Here is an 18,430-nt window from a genome sequence, read left to right as displayed (position 1 = left end):
TGCTTTGTAATACTTATTTAAATATAATGCTCAAGAACAAATAAACAAAGCACTATTATAAAATTACTGTTATATACAAGTTATTATAATAAGAAGTTAAAAAATTTTAAATAAAGAATTTAAGATAGAAGTTATTACATATGTTGTGCTATAAATAACGTTTTTACTTCTACTCTGTAATAATTACCCCTGAAATAATTCTCCTATCTTCGCTGGTTCGTATATACGAAAAGGTTGAAAAGCACCGATTTATATCATGTTGGTAGTTATGTATCTTTCGTAGACATATATATAAAAAGTGAATTTTTTTTGTGATCACTCATCATTTGTACGAATTTTCCTGATAATTATTCGCCATGTATTTATTTTCAACTCATGGCTATTTTCCGTTATTGCTCGAAGTGCCTTTTTCGCAATTCGTGGGCATTTTTACGCGTTTATGACATTATTAAAACAAAATCTTAAACGCAATTATATTATTTTTTATTCTCATCTTATTTTATCTCGCAGGATCACCGATCGAATATTATTATTATATCTACTGTATGAAACATTTTCTTTCAAAAAACACCACAGTTCATATCTAAAAGTTTCGAATAAGAAACAAGATTGTGGTTTATCAACGCGAAAGTATTGTTATATTTTCGTTTATGATTCGTTACAGAGTTCTCGTGCAAGGGTTCAAGGACAGACTATTGCCATCTCGTCCATATAAGGATAAAAGAAGGTTTGAAAGATTATAAAGTATAATCAAAAGTTTAAGATGGGCGAAAAGCGAGGTACAAAGGCATTAGAATTTTGGTGTCGGCGAATAACCGAGGGTTATCCTGATGTAAACGTGCAGAATATGACAACTTCTTGGAGAGATGGCCTCGCTTTTTGTGCAATGATTCATCACTTCCGACCTGATCTCATGTAAGTAAAACCATAATTTATTAGCGTGAATGGTACATTCTAAGGGTTTATTAACCCTTTGCCAGTCCGATACATTTTTACGATATTATAATCATTTATCCATTTGCGTTTGATAGCGTATAATTTCCATGATTTATTATTTTAATATTTATGATTTTAACCGATATAATAACATTGTTTAATACACTGTATAGTTTATAATTTTTCGTAGTACGGTATCGTTTAAAACACAACATTCTGCGATATGCAGATCAGATTTACTTTTATACATTCACATCTCTTTTCATCTTTTTTTTTTATTAACGGACTGTAGAATCCGTTTTCTCTTGGACCTAATATTAGGTCATCCCATAAGTTCGAGCGGTTATATATGTTAAGATCGTTTACATACCTTTCAGTTTCATGAAAAAATGTAATCCCCCTCTCGTTGTACAACTTCTTCCCATTTTTCTGGTAGGGCCATTATTCCGTTTCGATAAAAGTTCTCTTGTTTTTCTTTAAAATAATTTTCTAAGCTATTTTTGAGAATGTCAATATTTTCAAATTGTTTACCTACTAAAAAGTGTCGTAATGCTCTGAGCAGGTGGTAATTATATGGGACACTGTCTGGGTAATATGGCGGATATGGTAAAATTTCCCAATTAAATTCAGACAATTTTTTTGTAACGCTTTTCGCGACATGCGGTCTAGCGTTGTCGTGATGGAAGATAACGTTGTTCCTATTCACTAAACCTGGTCGTTTTTCAGCTAGTGCTTCCCTTAATTTTTCTAACTGAGTGCAATATTTGTCTGAATTAATGGTATCACCACTAGATAAAAGTACAAAATAGAGTATCCACTTTTCATCACCAGTTACCAGGCGTTTAAGGAATGGCTCGTGTTTATTACGCGCAAGTAATGACATGCACGCTGTCGTTCGTTCAAGACGGTTCCGTTCCTTAAGTTCATGGGACACCCAAACGTTCAACTTTGACACCATCCCCACTTTTTTTAAACACTTATGAATCGTTGTCTTAGGTATTTTCAGAACATTTGACATCTCTTAAACTGTCAAACTTCGTGATTTTTCAACAAGATCCCGAATTTTATCTTCGTCTGTCTGAGGAGGACGCCCGGAGCGTCTCTCGTCTTCTAAACAGAAATTCCCAGCTCTAAAACGTTGGAACCACTTCCTACAGGTGCGAGATGAAAGCGCATTTTCTCCGCAAACAGCACATATGTTTTTCGTGGCAATTGTTACAGAACTTACTTTCCGAAATTCATATTTATGACATGAGATGTCGAAAATGGATACGCATTTCACTCATGATTTTTTACTGTTAGAAGTCGCTGTGTTCACTATATTACGATCTTATACCCACGAAAATCTGCTCTAGCCTGTTCTCGATCAGCTAAGCTCAAGTGCATTGGTACCTTATCGCCGTATGTTTATAAACCGACACATGAAATGTATACACAAAAGTCGGCACGAACTTATGGGATGACCTAATACATATACATGGATTTTTTCTTCCGTTTGTCTCGTCTCTCGTTTATATTATAGGTTTAACCTTTTTATGTAAGTATGGACAATGTTGTGAAATGTTATAATAAGTAATATGTTTATAACAATATTTTCAATACGACAAATTAATTGTAATTTCGATTTTTTCAAAATAAATAATTCTTGTTTTCTATTTCTTTTACATCTATTACATCTGATACATAGATATTATAGAAAAGTTAAAGCGATGTAATAGGCAACATAAAGATGTAAAAACTGTTGTGTTCAGTGACTGTTCGAGTTGGCGTAAGCCATCCTGAATATCACACGTGTTTCCCACGGTATATGAGCTTGAAACCAGAGTTCTGCATAATTAACAAGCCGCTCTCGAACTTCTACACAAATTTAACCATATTTAAACTTTATCATATCGCTTCATAATTTCTGACTTTTCCTAAAATATGCATACAATATATTTTTCGGTATTTACTTTTAATTTGCTCTTTTATTTTCTGAGAAAAATTTGCACTCTACCTTGCCTACCGTGAGCGGTCATTTTGACCGCTCGACAAAATATTTTAGTTATTCTTAAAATAGATGCAATCAGTACAAAGAAAGGGCTATCTCAAGGCCAAGTGACAAACAAAATCAGTAATAACAAATAATAACAGCTGTTACATCCGTAATCTTGTCATAAAACATCCATCCTTCGATCAAGATAGCCACCAGCTGTCAAGACATATCAACTCTGGCCTGTAATAATCCTAAGGAACCGCCACAAAATTAGCATTTTTTACAGTCCATTGTTACAAACATTTCAAAAGTCGAGAAGTTTCTTAGGGTGCTTATTGCTCATTGCGATAAAACACGGGAAAAGCATTCTCAATTCCACCCTCGAGTAACTGTTGGTGGAGAACGGTCAATACTCATCAATATTTTCGTATAAATATCGCCGTCACAGTCCATATTCTTACTTGCTATTGTCCTTTCGACTAGAATACATCTCAGTTTGTTAGTCAATCAGTCGACGTCTAAATTTGTTATCTCTAAAACTCAGACAGAGAGCATGTCAGAGCGTTTCGTGTAAAGTTGTTATAAAAGGAAAAGTAAAGCATATCAAATTTGACAATAATTTTGTATTCCGTACATGGTATTATTCGGTGATAAATATCTACCTTAGAAATGTCGAGACTTTTAAAAAAAAAGTATAAAAAAGAATAACGGACATAGAAGACGACTGTGTTCAGTGTGCGATGAACAAGAAACTTCAGCAACTGAAAACGGCATGGAAACACGTGAAGAGCTATTTACAACCGAATCAAAGTTGAATATTATAAATAAGCGTCTACGTAAGGGCAAAAAGGAAAGAAATTATCGTTGATAGCAGAGAGCGAGACTGGGCCCGATGGAACAGTTTGGAAAGAAATAGATGCAAGTCCCAAACCTGGCAGGACATCAGTTCATAATATTTTTAGGGGTATGCTAAACGGCATATAATGAAAGGACAAGTGAAGACTGCATTTTATCTTATCATCGATCACCGTACAAGGGATCGTGTAATAAAATGTACGGAAGAAGAAGCATCTATAGCATTGGGGACTAAGATGGAGCTAGATGCAACAAAACTAGATGAATTTATTGCTCTGCTATATACCCGCGGTGCATATTAGGCAAAAAATTTAGATGTTTCATATTTGTGGAATAAAATTTGGAGACCTGCACTTTTTTCAAAAACAATGAGCAGGAATGACTTTGTTGAAATTACGAGGTTTACACGATTTGATAAGAAGAGTGAAAGAAGCCAACATTTACGAACCAATAAATTTGCAATGGTATCTACTGTATGGGGCCAATTTACAAAGAATTCACAAAATTGTTATAAACCTGGTGCATACATTACTTTTATATGAAGAATCGCGGGAAAAAACCATGCAATAAAACTATCAACAAGTTCAGATTCATTACTACAAAAAACTTATCAAGTAAAAAATTGTAAAGATTACAAAATTACGAAAATTTGTTTAAGATACTGGAAATATTTATGCGGCAAATATACATTTGATAATAAGATAATTTGTAAAAAATGCAGCGAAGTTGAATAAGATATATCTCTGTATAAATAAAAGTGTAATTCTATTTAAGTCTATAATTGAAATTAAACAAAAGTAAAGGAGTTTTGGACGAAATTTTATGAAAGTTCATTATTTTATATACATTTAGTTATAAATTAACCATTATCTAAGTTAAATCATAAAAACTATTACTTTAATTACCGGTCATTTTGATCGCACACGGTAGGAATAGGTATACACGAAGTACCGGTAGGTTTAATATTAAGAAAAGACGGGGATAATATCTTTGAACGTATGTGGCCACTTCTTCGTTCACCGCATTAATGAGAAATAGAAATTTATTTCTAAAACCTTTGATATCCATTGCATTTGATATATCTTAAACTACTTTGCTACGTAGCTTTTACCCGTATTAAGATTTTAGTTTTTGTATTCCCGCTTCATAGAACGGTGCCTCCTAAGATGGCGCCCAGCGTGAACATAACCTCGGACACACTTTCATAGAAACATGGCCGTAAAATTTATGGGGTATGAATGGAAAGTGACGAAATTGTGTCACATCGTTTGAAACTTGAAAAGATATGTTTACGCTGAGTGCCACCTTACCTTAGGACTTAGCTACACGTTTCATCGCAGAAACTGGGCTCCTTAATAAGGGTAAAAATTACTTAGCAAAGTAGTTTAATACGCGTAGAATGCAATGGACGTCAAAGCATTTGAAAATAAATTTCTGCTTGTTTTTAGTAGCCAATCAGATTTTACTTTCTGGATACACCTCGCACATATACAGACATATATATTCCTTTCTCAGGTACTTTCCGGACAGCACTATAAAATACGGACGGAGATCTATCATTTTATCGATATTGTTATTTCTCTACCTACATATTAGATTTCCTTGGTCTTAAATCTGTCTCATCGACGAATAGGTATTTATTATACCCCATCTGAATTTTACAATTTCAGTTCCATCGAGCGTGTATTAAAGAATTTCGGTTCAATTTCGAACAACAACAATCAAAATACATCTACTCTCGTAATCTTATTTGCAGTGTACCACTCGTTCTAACAATAAACAAACCGAGTTTTGTCATTACTATTTAAAGTTTATGGACTGCCGAAATTATAATCGAATTTTTTGTATCGCAATTCAAGTTTGTAGAATTATTTAATATGATATAACTTACACGATAGCACTTGTCTTTTTAGAAAATTATTTGTAGCATCTTGTATTTAACTTCTTTTAAACGTCAAATACAATTTCGAAGATATCCGCATAATATAACAATTTTCCACTTTTTTAAAGGAGACATTTCCATTCTTAGATTCGTTTCATCGACAATGAGAAATGTACTTACGTAACATTGGATCTACTTAATGTACATTTCTGCAACGTTACAAATTTTGATGAATTTCCGAGATATCGTACTTCCCTTATTAGTAAGTTACATCTCCGTGAAAGGTTTTAATCAATTAACAATTTTAGATAGTACAGTTTTGAACAATGCTTCGATTATACAGGGTGGTTGGTAACTGGTGGTACAAGCGGAAAGGGGGTGATTCTACGCGAAAAAAGAAGTCGAAAATATAGAATAAAAATTTTTCGTTTGAGGCTTTGTTTTCGAGAAAATCGACTTTGAATTTTCGCTCGGTACGTGTGCACTTTATCGCGTCTCGTTATAACGGATCTCACTGTAGATCATTGTCTCGATGGAAAAATTTAACACAAAAAAAAAAATTTTATTCTATATTTTCGACTTCTTTTTTCGCGTAGAATCACCCCCTTTCCGCGTGTACCACCAATTACCAACCACCCTGTATAGGTTTTTTCTATTAATATATGTAACTATTACAATTGTTTGTTGTTGCCTTTTGCTATTTTGCTGTAAGAATGATTGAATTTTTGTATCAATGGAGTGTATTTAGAGCACCGTAACTGGCTGGACGTGAGCTTGTTTATACCATAAATATTTACGGAATCGAGTGACAAAGGAAGTTTAGAATGCCCATGACGATCCGGTTATATACGATGTGGTTGATAGCAAGACATGTGTCAGGGGTGTATGATCTATCTAGTATTTAGTGCTCAATAATTTAAAGATACATTATGTATAAGTTTAGTTTCCCTTTTTCAATACTTATTAATTTTTTAAACATATTACAATCATTCACTACTATTCGTAGTATACTGTATACTGTATAGTATACTGTAGTGCTGTACAGGGTGTAACAGAACATGTAGGAGCCATTTCTCGAGCTGATTGTACATTTAAAAATAATGGGGAAAGTTCGTATAAACGTGTGCTCAGTCTTTGTATATGAGATATAATGAATTTATCGTGTACGCACCACCTGTTGCAAAAGGTTAAAATGCTAAAGTTCAAAATAGAATAACCATTTCAACAAATTCAGGAAAGATCAGCAGCCATTTAAGTGCAACTGAATCCATGGCAAGACGTTTATAGGCTTGACTTGACATGCAATTGAAATGCTTGAAATGGTCATCTTTAGCAGCTTCTATAAAGGCAATCAGATAATGCATAATTAAAACAGAAAATTCGTTATATCTCATAAAAGAAGGCAGACAGAGCATACGTTTGTATGAAATTTTTTCGTTGTTTTTACGTTTAATTAGCTTCCGAAGTGGGGCCCATGTGTTCTATAATATCCTGTGTATGAAATAATGCCCAAAATATATGTATTTATCATAAGCTTTTTTATCACTTGACCATTTTCCTAGATATTTTATTTGTTATTACTTAATTATTAACACTGAGATTGTAAAGTACTGAAATTGCGCTATGATAATGTTGCTGAATTTACGACAGCGATGTGCTGGAATAATCAATAAAAATAATCTATTCTTTATATTGGTTGCAGTGATTTTGACAGTTTAGACAAGAACGATATATATGGGAACAATGAACTGGCTTTTAGAATTGCAGAGCAACATCTTGGAATACCAGCACTTTTGGATGCAGAAGATATGGCTTCCTGTGCTGTACCTGATCGTTTATCGATCCTTACTTACCTTTCACAGTTCTATCAAACTTTCAGTGGTAAGTACGTACAAACAACGGCACATATATGCAATCACAATTGTACAAAATGAGGTATCTATACCAGCCTATCTAAATACTTGACTCGGTTGCACTGGGGAAGCAAACTTATTTGGTTTCAAGGGAGATTTTTTAATAATTCCATCGTAAACAGAATGTTTAACTTTCCACAAGTTACAAATCTGTGATATTTTCTTAGTTAACGGTAAATCCAGTATGGACGATAGAGACAAACGTTTACATTAAAAATTAGTTCAAGTATATTTTGTTCTCATCAACGGCACTGTTAAATATTTACAACCTTGATATTTATAAATAAATACTTTGGAAGCAGTATATTTTTTACATAATAATTAGAATATTTTTTGGAAAAAACGGATTCTACTGATTCTTTGAAATAAAATAATAATTAAAAAAGATAACAATTCTTTTTGCAGTCGATAACATGGATGACAATTCGTTTATAAAGTGAACGCTAAAACACTATCTGATACAAAATGTAACTATACAGGCTGTTCGGCTATAGCTGTAATAAAGTTAAAGAGATGATTCTTATAGGCAAAGTAATACGAAAATCAAGGATAAAAAATTGTGTTTTCGGCTTTGTTTGTAATTATCGTCAATTAAAAATCAGCTGAAATATCCCAGTGTGCGGGCAAACCTCCTTACGTGAGCGAAAGTAGGGCAGTTCCAAGCAGCGGGGATCACAGTGGTCCTCAAATCGAACGAAAAACGGGACAATAACAGTGCGTTTCTGGACTTTGTATAAACATTGTTAACACGTGATGTTGTTTACTAATTATTTATGTAGGCAAAGGGCTAGAAAAAATATATGTGCGATTTTTTTTTTCATAAAACGCATTTTTCATAAATCGCGCAGGATCGTTTACTTTTTCTTTGAGTTGTATGAGGCAAGCTAGCATCCATTTTTTTGTTCCGTTTGAGAACCACTGTGTTCCCCGCTGCTTGGACTGCTCTACTTTCGTTCGCGTAAGGTTTGCTCGCACACAGATATTTCAACCGATTTTTAATTTATAATAATGAAAAACAAACCCGAAAACGCAATTTTTTATTCTTGATTTTCATATTATTTTCAAGAATCGCACCTTAAACATTTTTACACCTACAGTCGAACGCTCTATATATATATATATATATATACGTATTTATGTATATCAACGCGTGTATGGTTAAATGTTCTTTTTTTGAACGTTGTAGGTTCATCTCCAGCACGAATTCCAGCGAGTAGAACGACTGAAACCGTAGAGGAAAGAATCACACAAGTGTCTGAATCTCCGAAAGAAAAGGTACAGAAGCCTTTGTTGTACGAAACGTAGAAAATTATTGGATATTTTTTAAATTAATTCCGATTAGATTAAGAGTTTAGCTGTAGGTTTACGAACTCATTTTTTCTTATATGTACAGTAATGAAGTACATTCGGAATTACTTTTACTAATGAATATACAAATATAGGGCATTTGTTATGAATATTATAGAACAAACTAATATATCAATTTTATCGATACGAAAATACTTTATCTAGGAAAAGGAAGATAGGTTTACATTTATAAAAATGACTGGACATCTCATGAAAATTTTAAAACCTATCTCTGCTCTCTGTTTATGTTCTGCTGTGTAAAATAGTTTCGTATGTTATATGCAATATAATTATTGTAAAGTTCATTGCTAAAGAATTTCGCGAGCACTTGAAATGACATTTAAACAATTGTCTTATATCTTTTTTAAGTTAAGTATTATTTTATTACTCATGTTGTTAATTTAATAAATATTGATATTTCGTATTTAATTCTCAGTTTATTCGTATTAAGTTTAATTTATATTTTTAAAACATTACACGTATATTCGAAATTGTCTTAACGCTTGACGATTTTATACAGGAGCAAAAAGTTTCGTTATCGTATGCACGTTTCAAAATTTTATAACTGTAGTAAGTCTTTTACTTCTAACATTTTAACGAACAGATGTTAAGCAGTAGAACTCGAATGCTACTCAAATAGTAGAACTTTATGATTTTGGTTTAACGCGTATGGTGTGTTACGCGACCAGCGCATCATAGTTTGCCGAAAGACGTACGTCTACAGAAAATGTTTGCCGTAACTTCGTTTAACGCCGATAGACGGTCATCGCGTCATCGCGTCATCGCGGTTCTACGTACGTACATTCATAAAGAAACGCTAGAACGCCCTTAAGGATTCAGAAGCGGGGTGCATCTTCACGGTCGTAATTAGTGCGATTAAGTGTTTTACTCTGACGTGTGCCATTTATGAATTTACAGTTGTGAATCGTATGCTTAAATAGATTTGACTTTATGTAATTTTATGTTATTTTATGGAACGTTATGTGACTTTATGTGATCAAATTTGTGTTTGAAAATGTGCGTTTATTTGTAGTATTTAAATACCTTATGATTCTGGATTTTCTATACTTTTTGTCATTATATAAAGTTATATCCATGAGACTGAATACTGCAACGGATTTTACGATCAACAAATTATGAGAGATTCTTCGCTGTATGGAATTACAAGCATCTGACATCAAGATCATCGTGGATCCATTCGAATCGTGGACGAACACAAGAATAATCGACCGAAGAAGGAAGCATTAATTTGGGAGAAGCAGCGAATGGTACAGATGAATATCAGTTTGAGCATAATGAATTTAATCTCTATTCTGACTTATAGGGGGAAATAGAACTATTATGAGAAATAAAACTATAATGCAAATAGATAAAGAGAAAGAGAGACAGAGAAAGAAAGAAACACGATGAAGCACGAATTAGAATTGCTTCATAGTGAAAATGATATCTTATACAGAAAAACGCCCCTTCAAACGCCAGTTGGGAATATGCAGATTTAACGATAAGTATCAACGGTATTGCTGATTTATCGAAATGATTTTATGAAAATTCTGATTCATTCAAGGCATTAGAGAAACAAGTTCACCTCCTGAGTGAATGTACAATTAAGATGAAAATTCGATAAAAAATTAATCGAATATTCAAAGCTAAAAGGGAGAACAACGACAGAAGAATTATCAAGGAAATTGAAAAATATGTTTTATCAATGGGAAAGCAAACCTGCACTGAAAAAGACATGCGACTCGATACAAACGATATACAGAAATCTAATGGGGAGCAAATACAATGGGAAGCAACATCAATCACGACAATTGTACATGTAAAGAAACTACTGATTAATCTCATAGGAAGATTAGATTGTAGTTAAAAGTATTTAAGCAAAAGAACGAATGTGACGCAGTGATGAAACGTTCGATGATTACAATCAGGAAAAAATTATTTTGTAGTACCGCATCCCTGTAATCCCGGAAGACAAAGCAGTCGATTATAGGATCAGATCAACTTACGAACCGAAGTACGGGTATAAAGCATTAATTCGAGAATAAACTCTTGAATTTAAATGATAAATCGATGAATTAACTGATAAATTCTTGAATTATCTAGAATAATCACAGAATAAACAACTTCTGATCCTTTTGTTCAAACACTATGGTCATAACTACATTTATCTGGAAGTTATTTTTTTGAGTTTGTTACTAAATAGAAGATCGAAGAAAGCTCAAAGATGGTCTTTAGAATGTTCTATTCTAAAGATTATTTTTTTCTACAATAATAATTATATTTTTTTGTTATTTTGTCATCATCGGTCACTCAACCGAGTTAAGCGAAATTATGCATTTAAATGTTACTGTTGTCTCAAAGAGTGCAATTATACAAATAGAATTTTCATTATCTGAATACCTACTATCCGAACATTCTGTTATCCAAATGTATCTGCTGTCCATATCACATAATAATCTGAATATAGAATTTCTCCTGGTTTAAGTAAATTAAGTTGTTGTTCATAGCGCTACAATTTTGAAGAGCAATAATTTAGTCTTTTTTCACCCAAGTCTTCGTGAATTAATTTAATCAGTTTAATACTAACATCATCGTCAAAAATATGAGAGTGCAGAAACATGTCACTCAGTGTATTAAAACGGTTAGTGTTAGCCCTGCCGAATGCTAGTCAGATAAAGGTGCTTATTACCCTACCTACATGCGACGTGGTCTATGCGACATGACGTCGTATCATCAATCATACGTGCGAATTTCCTGCGTATTAATTAAGAAGATATCGGGCTCCTTATTGTCACCCGAAACTATGAATTAGCGAATTCGTTAGCTGAAACTATAACATTCTCGATTCTTAGAATTCGTTGTCAAGTTTGAACTCGTGGCTATCGGTTTGATATAGACCGATGCCTCTTAAGAAACATTGATGCTTGCCATTACCTCTATAAAACACGTAACGTTAACAAATATTTACCGAAGTTGAGACAATTTATAAACAGGAAACTCAATAATACCATTATATTATTATACTATTATACCAGAAATTGCTGCTATGTTACATAGAATAGCCGATCGTGGAAAATGCAATAACGATACAGAGTAACTTTGATCACATGAAAACGAAAGTCAAACAAATTTTAAATGCCAAACACAGACATCAAACCTTTCCGAGGTTAATGCAGGGTGTATCGGCTGAAGGAGGAGATCATTATCTAAAAATCTCCTTTCTTCTTCACGACATGAAAAATGTTTATGACGCAATTTTTTAAATTCCGGTATCAATAGAGCAATATCCTAGGAGACATATTTTCGTAAGATTCCTTTAGTTTTTCATTTTCATTTAGTTTTTTTTAAAGGTCATTGGTATTTTTTATCCGGGAAAGGTGCATTTTTTTCTATTGCATCTTGTAGCGGATGAAAAATGCATTCGAGTATGACTAAATCATGACCTTGAAAACTAAAAATGTGATGAACTTGCAAGACAATGCTAAGATAGTATGTAAACTTACTGCTTATGTTATAACTGTCTAAAGTGATATCCGCCGGCAGCTACAAATTTTCTCACACGAATAAGTATTGTTTTTGGTGGAATATGAACACAAGTACTAATTATGCAATTCACCATGTTCTCTATTCTCTCTTTGGTTCATAAAGTTTACAGAAGAAATCTTGATTTCCAAATATATAGGAATTCTATAAGTTCGCGTAATAAAATTTTAGCTATCGTTATTTACTGTTTAACCTTTTTGGGGCTATTTTGACTGAGGACTATAAATTAAAAATTCTCAAATCGTTGAATTGGACATAATGGGACTGCTGCCATTGGACAGCTGGTCAATAACTTCGCCAGATCTGGATACATTAGATTTTTTCTTTGGGGAAAACTAAAGGAAGAAATTTACCAACAGCAGCCTACCACTCCAGAGAATATGACGAATCGCATAATTAATGCTTGTGTTGCTACTCTACCAGAAACAATAGAGTGCATCACAATTTGTAATTGTTCGTGTTAGAAAGTATCACTGCCGACGAACGTCAGTTTTGGACATTTATAACATAAACAATAAATTTACATATCACTCTGGCATAGCCTGACAAGTTCCAGGTCATGATGCAGACATAACAGACATACTTAAAGTATATTTTTGGTGAAGTTGCCGAATAGTTAACGCTTTATTGATTTCTATGCCTTAAAAATATCTTCTCAAGGTCATTATCCTGAATAATTTTTTTATATACGTATATAGGGTGATCGATTTTACTTTTCCAGTTATCCATAAAAGTATGTTTAGTATCATATGCCTGCGTATTTTCTTTCTATGTTTTATAAGTTAATATTATAAAAAAATAAATAATAAATATATTTTATAAAATTGCCCAAATCATATCTGATGTTGATGTCATCGCATCATTATCGATATTCGTATGTAACACTTCTTCAAATTTGTCTACTTCTTCAAAAAATACATGAATTCATTTACAAATTCATTTACACTGCCACCACTTCAATAGCCTCTTAACCCTATATTCTGCTTTTCATTTGAAATTCAAGGACTGGAATATTTGTTATTTTTTCCATCCTTATGTATCATCATGGCATACTTTTGTATATAACTCGAAAGCTAAAACCGACCACCCCATATATGCTTAGGAAGAAGTTCAGAATGATGTCCTTGATAACATATTTAAAGGGCATCGAATTTGGTGAGGTGGTAACTATTCGGTAACTTGACTTTCGGTATTTTTCCATCCACTATAAGATGCAATAGAACAAAATCTAGGCTTCCAGATAAAAAGTATCAATGGTTTTGAAAAAATGTTAATGACCCGATAAAGAAATTTGTCTTCTAGGGTATTCCACCATTGGAATCATTTAAATTGTGCCGTAAATATTTTTCAAGTCCTGAGGAACAAAGAAGATATTTAGGTGGCGACGTCTTTCAGCTGTATATTACTTTATTATCTTGAATTTCTATTTATACTTTTACTTATTACAATAATAATAATTCATTTTTTACATACGTAGTTTATACATCATTATTAAAAAGATTATGCATATTTAGGTAAAGTGTTTCTCTAGAAAGTCGTTAATTGCAATTTACTTATACATTGCACTGGAATATTAAAATAGGAATTTTGATGCTTGCAAATGTGGTGTTGCCACTGTTTGTTACCATTCGGTTCATTGTTGCGTGCGAATGTAAATCATTTAAATGCAAAAAGTCCTTCATATTTTTACACATGATACATGTATATGCAGCTTTAGTCTTATTCTTATTCAGTGTTGTTTGTAGAAGAGTAAGTTGACGTCAACGACTAAATAATCGTCGCTGGTGTGAGCACGGTAACTTTACCGTCTCATTAACGCAGTCCGTAGTACAATACGTTATTAATATATTCTGAGCTAGGAAATAGCTAAACGATCGAACATGCAGATTGAATAATATCCATTTCGACTGCATTCACATTTTACGAGCGATAATTAATTTTAAGAGATCATCAAGAACTGAACATTGTTCATACAATATATAATTAATAGCGGTTTATTATAAGTTTGAACGAATCCAGAAATAATTTCAAGTAAATTTTTGTCAAACTTATCAAGACTATAGCAGGTTACCTTTAAATCCTCGCTTTAAATCGTTTTCATAGACAGAATTTCACTGACGCCGTGTTCGCCGATAACGTTTATTTACCGACATGTTGAAATCACCGACGATCATTTCACGAGTCTACAAGTTCTTGTTTCCGAGATGGTTCTTTACAGAGCTTGAAGTATTGTTTGTACAGAAAAAATGTTCACATCAAGCCTGCATGCAGACTAACGATATGAGTTAATATGAACGATCTTAATTTGATTGAATATTTAATTTGGTATGATTTGAATACGAGTGATTTTAATTTTGTTAACCTTAGATCTGAATGTAAACGCTGCTGTATGAATGATTAGCCCGCTTACCTCCGTGTTATTGAAAATACCTTGCCGGCAAACCCAAAGTCATTCTCCAAATTTGTCAATTCGTACTGATTTAACTAACCTATCTTTGCATGTATGAATTGGTAAGATGAATTGCAACTGTCGACTTTGACTAGGCTATCGTAGATTCTTTTGTCTAACTTTTTGAATCAGTGTATTCTATTCCCTGTTGATTTTCACAATATCATGATATTTCAATGAGCTCCATCGAGCTCCATTTAACTGACTCGATGATCAGTATAGGCAATGTATTTCCTCCTCCTGCTTTAGTCAGAGATCTATTAGTGCTAAAATCTTTCTGTCAAAATGAAGGTTCAGCCTAATTACTGCTATACTTGAATCACGTGAGAAAACTAGGGGTATCAACTTCAGATCAATATCCATAATTAATAAATTTTATATATTCGCTAAGGTTTTTGAGAAAATTATCTCCATTAAATTAACATCGATCATCAAAAATCACGTATCTATTCAACAGCTTATGTTTATTCCGGACAAGTCCACGTTTACCAACCTCAACATTTCCAGTAGTTATACAATGCATACATATCGAACAGTAAACAACGTGTAAATGTGGTGTACGATAATTTCAGGAAGGCATTCCTCAGGGCTCTTTTAGACCCTCATTTAACCCCATTATTATTCATAATCTTCATTATCGATTATCTTAAATTGTTTATAAGGATAAGAGGCTTCTCAGACACGGCAGTACTGCAACCGAATCTTAATATTTATAACAAACCTTGTGTATCTTAATAGACTCAAATATTGAAAAATTACCATATGCTGGCGCATTGTGTCATACCAGCGATGTTACGTTGCGTGTAATGGTCCGTGCGACGTCCTTCAGTGTCTGACCGTCAAGGCCTAAGCCCCGTTCGACAGACCCTCGATAAACCTAAGGCCCCACCATAAACCGAGTCTTATTAGCTTGCAAGAACCCTTAATCCTGCAAGTATTTTCAGTTTATAACTGGTATTTAAAACAGTCCTTAGGTTTATTGGTTTATTAGGTTTATTACCACAAGGTCACCCCCGAGCCACGTCGGTAGGAGGCTTCCTCCTCCAATCTTCACTTATTAATATTGGCTATAACCAATGGGCATCGCGGATCATTACCCTCACTGTCCTAACGAAAAGTGTGAACAGTGAATTCACGCCCTTAGTTCAAAAGACACCCACTCCGAGCTTTCCTCCGTAATCACATACGAACGAACTTCACTTATTCTTCATCGTTAGAATAGTCAATATGTGATTACCGAGTTTCTATCCTTAAATCAACCACTTACTTAACTTATACATACTCATCAGTGTACCTCTTAAGTGTTGGAAATATAAATTTTATAACCCTGTTAATCACAGCGTTATACCACCTCAACCACCCCTATTATCTCAACGGAAATCAGGGGATCGATTTATTCGCACCGTCGATTATTATAATCGTAACGGGAATTTACAACTCCCGTTGACGTGTTTCCTCGCGATTGGTCGAAAATACAAGCGATATGATAAGCAATATAATTCTCCGTCCTGAGGGACGCCATCCTGTCATCGGTCAACAGTGACCGATATGCGTTTATTATAATGGTTAGTTATCATACACTAAACATATTACAAATATCACTATTGAGGCAAACTAATTACTTGGTTTTATCTTCATCAGATTTTGTAAGGACTTGAGAAACCCTCTAACGCTGAAAACTCTGTACAATTGTTAGGTTAGACCCCACGTAGAGTACACGCTAGTGTTATATGGCTCCTGCATCTTAAACGTTAAATTAAATTAAATATTATGTTCAGCCTATTAAAAGATCACGACTTAAGATTTCTACATTCTGTGTTACGTTCCCTAGGTTACCTTATTCACAGCTGTGATTACAACTACCACACTGTCTGTATTCCATAGACATTACAATTGACACTCGAGGACCGCAGAAAGTTGGCTGACATCTTAATTCTTTTCAAATTATGGATGACTTAGTAGTCTGTTCCTCGCTACATCAACTGGTCAATCTCAATGCACAAACAATCTGCTTTACGCAATACACCTGTTTTCCACATTGAAATTTTTAATAATGATATTAGGTTTGAGGTGGAAATATAGTTGTGGGTGATAGTGCTACTGCTGGTGTAGAGGCCGAGATAAGTGTACTGCTGCTGGTGTAGATGTCGCTGCTGGGGGAGGGGGAGGTACTGCCGCTTTTCTTCTTAATTAGATGCCATGGAAAGGAAAATCGGACTACGATCGCCGGGATTTGAACCCGGGTCCCGAGCGTTCGTAACCTAAGACGCTAACCACTACGCTGCCGTCGTGCGACACTAGTTGGTGTCGAGTGCCGCCATAGATTTATCGATCCGATCACCAAAATATGCAGTTATGCGAATGATATCGCTGACAGAGTTGATCTCATTTCTGGATCAATCAATAAACGTAAATGAGCGATTATGAAATTGATCTACCCTTAATTCCTTAGCCTACTATATCGTGTGAGAGACGTGGTACGTCGATCGGGCCAAACATAAACAACACGTGTGAGGGACGTGGTACGTCAATATTATTGATTCATTATTTACTTCAAGATAATAAATCTTTCTTGTTCAATGATTAATTGGTACTAAATATTTATTAACCATCTTGCAAAATAAAATTAGTTGTACCTTACATACATTTACATATCAAAAGACATGTGCAATTTGCACAACTTCAAAGGCTCAGCCAAACAGTGAAATGGCTCGACGTATGACTGACCTCGTTGCTGTTTATGGCACGTGTTATTGGAACTTAAATCGTAAGGCAAAGGGTTAAACATTACTGTGCACACTCTTCAACCTGTACTTTTATATCTGTCGGAGATGAGAGAACACCGGAGCCTTTGGAATTTTGGACAATCCCGAAACATTGTAATCTAGAGTCTACTATAGCTGTAATTAAACAATTGTAGTTATTCAATCCGATTGTAATTGTTCGAGAGTTGTGATAATGAGCTTGGGCTCGAGGCGACAGTCAGTCGCCGAACGTAGCCGCGGTCACGGGATGAACGCTTTGTCTAACAAAGGTATGGAGTAATTCTATAGCTCTCCTTAAAAGAAATATTCGTGGCGACACGCGACAGTAAACATTCCAACGGTTTCTGTCCCGTGGCTCGCCACACGCAGACCCTATTCTTCGAGTAAGATGATTGCCAGATGTCGATGCGTCTCCGCAGTACATGTTCAGCTAGCCCAAGGGCCCGTTATAAATCTTAAGATTTAGTCAACTAAAGTCCTTCAAACAGACAAACGGTCTTTGTCCCAACTACGGGAAGATAGGGGAGACCTATTTTTCAACGAGCGGCGTCTCCCACTAGCAACTTTCCCTCGAGGGCAGCTAGCATCTTTTTCTAACCACCGATATGGAGATTAACCGATTAGCAGCAACACCAATTTCCCTTACTTTCTGAACGAAGGCTATCCTCGACGAATCCGATGATCTCGTGTCCTTAGACACACCCCATATAGTTTTCCTCTGTGGCATCCCGTCGACCGCGGATTCGTTATTGAACCTAGGATCAT

The 18,430-nt window shown here is 34.4% G+C and overlaps 1 protein-coding gene and 1 long non-coding RNA gene across 3 annotated transcripts in view; both read left to right on the top strand.

The window, feature by feature from the left end:
• Positions 1–18,430, top strand: part of MICAL-like (protein) — a 50,414-nt gene that overhangs the window by 8,729 nt on the left and 23,255 nt on the right. Inside the window, exons 2-4 of one of the 2 annotated variants that reach the window (XM_033340174.2) lie at positions 665–915; positions 7,351–7,529; positions 8,748–8,836. In XM_033340174.2, coding sequence (XP_033196065.1) covers positions 764–915; positions 7,351–7,529; positions 8,748–8,836 — 420 coding nt within the window. In that variant the 5' untranslated portion in view covers positions 665–763. Of the gene's footprint in view, positions 1–664; positions 916–7,350; positions 7,530–8,747; positions 8,837–18,430 lie in introns of those variants that run through there. The other variant, XM_033340178.2, reaches the window with a different exon arrangement.
• LOC143303164 (uncharacterized) lies at positions 4,638–7,337 on the top strand. The gene is made up of 3 exons (XR_013059190.1): positions 4,638–5,127; positions 5,282–5,399; positions 5,796–7,337. It is a non-coding gene; the product is annotated as an uncharacterized LOC143303164 (long non-coding RNA).

This window comes from Bombus vancouverensis, chromosome 9 (genome assembly GCF_051014615.1).
Source record: "Bombus vancouverensis nearcticus chromosome 9, iyBomVanc1_principal, whole genome shotgun sequence".
NCBI lineage: Eukaryota > Metazoa > Arthropoda > Insecta > Hymenoptera > Apidae > Bombus > Bombus vancouverensis.
Note: the sequence above shows the minus strand (reverse complement) of the source record. Positions and strands in the feature narration are given on the sequence as shown.